The 6400-nt window shown below is 32.8% G+C and overlaps 1 protein-coding gene across 1 annotated transcript; it reads right to left on the bottom strand.

Moving 5' to 3' along the window:
- Window positions 139–1992, bottom strand: LOC104724889. Its single transcript, XM_010443454.2, has 4 exons — window positions 1872–1992; window positions 1483–1756; window positions 902–1081; window positions 139–826 (listed from the first exon to the last, which is right to left on the bottom strand). Exons 2-4 carry the CDS (start codon window positions 1744–1746, stop codon window positions 209–211), a joined length of 1062 nt encoding a protein of 353 aa, XP_010441756.1. The 5' UTR covers window positions 1747–1756; window positions 1872–1992; the 3' UTR covers window positions 139–208.

Below are 6400 nucleotides of genomic sequence, written 5' to 3'. Positions count from 1 at the left end.
GCGAGTAATTTTTTTCTATTACCCATTAAGGTTAAATCGGATAAAAAGTATGAAAAAATTCAAGAATACATGTCCCGTGCCCCCGGTATGGTCGCTAATCCTAAACCTATTCCGGTGCAGTCCGCTTTGGCCGGTAAATGACTAATAATATTTTATTATTTACATTATTGACGAAAGAAAGGAAAATGAAGTATTACAAAGATTTTGCTTAACCAACATAGTTCACAAGCTCAGGTGGCGTGGGGACTGAGCCACCACGGAGCAAAGTGTAGACAGAGCCAGCGGTGCTAAAGACTCGTGGGACCACAATTCGCGCAACTCTTGGTAGAGTGGGGTAAGTAAGAGTACCGACGATAAACCAATTGAGACTCATAAGAGCAACTGCATCTAAAGCCGGTTTATCCGTAACCGTAGAGAAAAATTGAACCACACTTATCAAAGAGATACCAACCACGGTGAAAAGTGCACCTATGAGTGGAGTACACAGTTCTTGTTCTTTGGCTTTATACATTACTATACCCACCACGACTGCGAGCATCGCGCTGAATATGCTTCTCGAAACCGCAATGTTCCTCTCTAAACCAAGGACTCTTGGTGTTAATTCTTCGTCTTTTGGAATTGTCGATTTTGCAAATGGGTAAAGAGGTGATTTAACTGATGTAAACTCGGCTTTTCCCTTTAAATCATAAGGGATATTCTTTGGTTTCGGTATATTACGGATTTCACTTGGTTCTTCCTTGGGTTTAACTTTACCTTTCTTGCTCCAATGATAGTCTTTTCCAGTACCTTCCTTAAGTTGAAGATTTTCTTCCTTTAGTTCTTGCAGCTGTCACAACCCAAATGTTTAGAACATATGTATATATTGGTTATGCAACAAGTTGATTTAAAGCAGTTTTTGTACCTCGGCCTCTAGCTTCTCTATTTTTGAAATGGCTTCATCATGTTCATCTTCTAGTTCATCTAAGTCGCGTTCCATGATTCGATATTCTTTTATTGCTTCTCGGAGAGTCTCCTCTATTTCTTTTCTATTCCATTCAAGACTCTCTAGCTCATACCGCAACTCATAAAGACTCTGTTCAAGCTGTAAATACAAAGGATCATAATTTTTCAGTAATACAAAACATCTTGCTCAATATTGGAATGTACGCAATCCTTATGGACTTCTCAAAAAGCTACCGTAAAAAAACAACTCAAAACCCTCAATTTTCTTATCGAAATTCGCATGACTCTCGAAGCGGATTCATTCAAATGTGAATTTTTTTAATTAACAATCAATCAAAGATTAGTAGTGAGACGATCAAAGTTTGCCTAATCTTAAGGATCATCAATCAAAAGATTGCTAATATAATCGAATTTCGCATATATAGATGTCTAGGATCATTACCAAATCTTGCATGTTACGTTCAATCAAAGTGAATAACCATTTTTTTTTTTCTAAATCAATCAAAGATTTAAGAAAAAGGTTTGGAAACTGAAACGAACCAGTCTTTCCCTTGGTATAGAAGCGAAGAAGCGAATCGGGAACGTAAAGAGGAGAATAGATCCCCAGATTGTGCCCCACACAGCTCTCCACAACATACTTAAGTTGAACCAGATTGCGGAAGTCACCATATCAGTAGAGACAAAGGTTGTAACAAGAGCTGTTCTAAGACAAAACACACATGCGTGTATGCAGAGAAAGATAGGTCTGGTCATAAGATAAACTGAAGATGAGACCAATCCAGATACCAAACCTCCAAGATCCATTTCTCTTCAACTAAAAAAAAAAAAGGAAAAAAATATCCCATAATGAACCAAGATGATTATAATTTTTATTGAAGCGGCATCTAAACTGTGACAGAATCCCATAATGAAAGAAATTAAGAGCTTACCTTTTTTTTTGAGCAAGAGTAAGAGCCAGCAGAGTCAAAGAAGAAATTGTAGAGACTGAGGAAGAGTATGATAGTGAAGAGAGGAAAATTGATAGGGAAAGAAACAGAGGAGGTGGCAGAGAGAGGAAAGCCATGGACGACACGTTGAGTGTGTTTTCTGAAGTCGTTAGGATTTTGGATAAAGATCAGCGCTTTGAAATTCTAGTTGGCAGAAAAAATACAAAAATTAATATACATTCATATTAAAAACGCAATATAAAGTTAAGGTAACTATATAATAATAATAGTGACAGTAATAATTTTGGAAAATTAGATAACAAAAAGAAAACTATATTTAATAACATGAGTTTTGTAAGAATTGATACATAGATCACTCCTCTCACTCTGCCCCAAATAACAAGGGAAATGAGCTCAGATGGCATTATAACAAACCCTCCCAGCGAGAGTCTTACGATAAGATGTAAACCCATCTCAAGAACTCGCTGGATAGTTCCGATAAAGAAGAAAGCTTCATACTTGTGTTTTCCGGTTGGAGTTTGGCTCATTACATTTTACTTTGAAGTTCCTAATTTTGTTGCAATTAGTTTTGTTAGGGGTGTCAAATTGGTTAAACCAAACTAAATCAACTCATAATAATTGAGTTTTAGTATTTAATGGATAATGATTCAACCCAACTCATTTAGCAAATGGTTTGGATCAAACCACAACCCATTTAGCTTAATGGTTAATTGGTTAAATGAGTTGATCCACTTTGTATCATCATCAGACTATATATAATTTTACAAAAATCATCAAAGCTTGTATAATTTTATACATAAACTGTTATTGATAAACATGATATATGTCTCTATTTAGATTTTGAAAACCAAAAAATTTAAAAAGTAATAATCCAAAAAATAACATCATTGTCTTAAGTTGTCTTCTAAAATCTTCTTCTAAGATGTCTTTGACACCATTGTTTCCCTCAATGTTTTCTCACCATCTCCATCTGAAATCAAGCTCTACACATGAAACAAAACTCAAACATTCTAAGTCAACAAAATGACAAGAGAAAGACAAGACAACAACATTCTAAACTCAAACAAAAGAAAGACTAGAGAACCTCTGAATGGTGGTGGTTTCAAATCTATGGTCTTGTAGGGAAGGAAGTATCAACAGAATGTTCTCCCACAAAATTTGGATCTGATCAAATACTAATTATCTTGCCATTGTCATCTACAAATTGTAAGAGAATATATCAGTAATATAAACTAATCCAAGTAAAGCAAATTGATAAAGTATAGTATTGTTTACCTTCTCCATCCACCTTGTAATCATGTATCCAAAAACGGGTGCATAACAAAGCTTGCACGTTACTTGGAAGAAGACGGCTTCTGTATTTCTTAATCAAATGAGCTCCAATACTGAAGGAAGACTCAACAGTTACAGTGGTTATCGGAATGCTAAGAATATCCATGGCTTTTGCTCTCTTCCAATCTTGAATAGAGGGACAATGTTTGTAGTGTTTGTCAAACATTTTAAACCTATTTAAAGCACGCTCATACTTTAAAACTTTCTCTAGCATTATGTAAGTTGAATTCCATCGATGTCGAACATCCAAAGACAAAAGAACTTCACCATCATGCTTTACGCATTCTCCAAATGCTATACGTCTAGACTTTGAGCCTTTTAAATACTTTATACTTTCTCTAATCTTATAGTCAATGCACCAATAATAACAAATAAACCATCTTGGACAATAAGATTTAAGACGTGTGCACAACATCTCACATGAAAAAATTCTCCTTTACATAGCAAATCATTATCTAAATTAAGTCTATCCTTTAATATGTCTTACAATGTTCCATTAGCTGTAGCATTATCCAGAGTCAAACTAAACACATTTTTCTTTATCCCCCACTCTTTTAAGCATTTATGAATCTTACTAGCTAAAGCATCACCAGTGTGAAGAAGAAGTATATCATAAAACGACAGAATTTTGCTACGCAATATCCATTTTGGATTAATATAGTGTGCAGTCACAACTATATATCCATCTCCATAAACAGTAGTCCAACAATCAGGAGTCAGACATATCCTACTAGGTATTTTTTCCAGCTCAGATCTTCATCTCAGTTTTTATTTTTCCCAAGTTTTGACAACATCAGCTGCAGCCGTGTTTCTAGTATAACACTTATAATCTAGGTTTAAAAAACTATGATAATCTCTAAGCTCCTCATATTCAACCACAAGAAAAGGAAGATTATTTCGTATAATCACTCTACTAAACTTCTCCCTAGCAATTTTATCATCAAACTTCACCCTCTTTCTTCTACATCCACATTTAGAGAGCATTCATCATAATGTCATTTCAAATTAGATGTTCCACTAGTAATTATTAATCGACCTTTTTCTGAGAAGTTCTCTTGGTTTGTTGGTAAAAGTAGTTGGTTTTTAATGCCTTCTTCCAGGTTTGAATCCCAGCCCCTCTTATTCTTTGTTAATCAATTTTTTTTAAAGTAGTTATAAAAATAAGGTCTATTTGACCTTCCCACCCACAAAAGTTCAGCGCCGGCTGTGATCATGCGTATTACTATACTGAGTACTAAACCATTCCAGAAATTTTTGTAACATTTATTTTGATGCACTATAAAAGCCCATGTTGATACCAATTTCAAAAATTAATATCATACAGATTCATTCAATCTCATATAAACCATCAACCTAACCTTCTTTTTTTATTGAATACCAATGATTTTATAGATAGAGAAACCGAGTTAGCCTCCACTGGAAGAGGATAACTAAGCGATAATTGTATGCCATTTCTTAAACTTTGCCGTTTTGTCGTTTCATTTTTGTAATTAATTAACAACGACCAAACTAATTGGAATCTTTTCAGTATATACTTGATTATTAATATTAATATATATTAAATAAGCATTCTTAATTGGAATCTTTTTAGTAGTGTATATTGTCTTCACTCACTACGTAAGAGTAAAATTAAACCAGTACTATTTAATATTAAATAATTTTTTTTATATTTTCCTTGGTTATAAAAAAATAAAAAAGAAATGGAAAAACATTCTTACCTTTTATATAGATTTGTATATAATAGTAATAGCAAGAATCACAAAAAAATAAAATACTCTTTTTCATAAAACGTCATTTGGATAGTCTCATAATAGGTTGTCCAAATGCAATAACTAAAATCATTAATCATTCATTTAAATTTATGTGTATTATTTCATATCTGAATTCATCTATTTATTTATCATCAAAAAAAAATTTTTCTACATATGGAAATGTTCAAGTATCCTAAACATTTATTTATTTAGATCAAATCTTTCCAACTGTTTTTAGAATGTTAATGTAAAATTCTAAGTCATAAAACTATTTAAATAAATCTCACAGTAAATAAGTATTACAATATTATTACTAATTTACAAAGGATGTACTGTACGAAGATGGCAACTAAACTTTCCAAATTCAACGATCAATTATCTTAATTGTTTTTAATCCAACCACTTCGTTAATCTCATCTAGACATTCTATAAACTCATTCAGTTCTAACCTAAAACTCACTCAACGATTTTGTCTGAAACCTTTGGTTTTTGTTGATCGCATCATGCATAGTCTTGATCGTGAAATTGTCCAAATTTTAAAAGTTAAATCCAAGTTTTAAAGTTAGTATTCGATTTTTTAATCTTTTATCATATATTTCTTTTTTTTTTTGTTTTACAACAAAGTATATTTTCTAATATATTTCGGAAATATTAGTGATGAGTAAGTTGGAATAATAAGATGAAAATTCTCTCTCATAATTAGAAAAAGAGTTTCAAAATCGGAATATAATGTCTTCCAAGAACATTTAGATGCTAAAATTAGAAATAAACTATGAGACTAGTAGAATACCGGAGTTCAGACTAGAGTTGAACATATCTTTTATATATTCTAAGTTTAAGTAAAAGTGTAAATGTCTTAGGAGTATTCAATTAAAATAGTTTTATAAAGTTCAACTAATCCTAGCCAAACTATTGAAGGAATTTTGATTTTTGTAGGGTTCGTCAATTTAAATTATGCATCGTAATCCATTAGATCATTATGCTCAAATTATATTTGGAGAAGAATCCTTACAAAGTCTGCACTCTGACTTCTGAGAGTATTCATTGCTTTGAGTTGCTTATTGTTCACGTTAGGTTAAAACATGGTGTATACAAAAATTGACTATTTACGTTTGTACATGCAGCGCTGAGCAGCGGAAGTGGCACCATCTAAACTTGGAGGAACCTTTTCATTCATCCGCAGAAATTGAAATTCATGAACAACTTTAAATCCCATGGCAGTTTTCACAGCCCAAGTGATCATTACTGCCCTTAGAAGTAAAAGAACCATCATTGCTGCAAATTTTTAAAAGGCAAACCTGGAATTCGATAAGTAGCGTCTCTGACATCACTATAGCGAAAGAAGCCATTTAGATTCTTTTGGGTGCGGTCAAGGTTCCTCCAAGTTTTCGTTACATGTTGCCCAAAAACATTGTGTTTTCTTATCTT

The sequence above is a fragment of the Camelina sativa genome, chromosome 11, assembly GCF_000633955.1.
Source record: "Camelina sativa cultivar DH55 chromosome 11, Cs, whole genome shotgun sequence".
NCBI classification, from domain to species: Eukaryota; Viridiplantae; Streptophyta; class Magnoliopsida; order Brassicales; family Brassicaceae; genus Camelina; species Camelina sativa.
The sequence above is the reverse complement of the archived record's forward strand: the minus strand, read 5'-3'. Positions and strand labels throughout refer to the sequence as shown.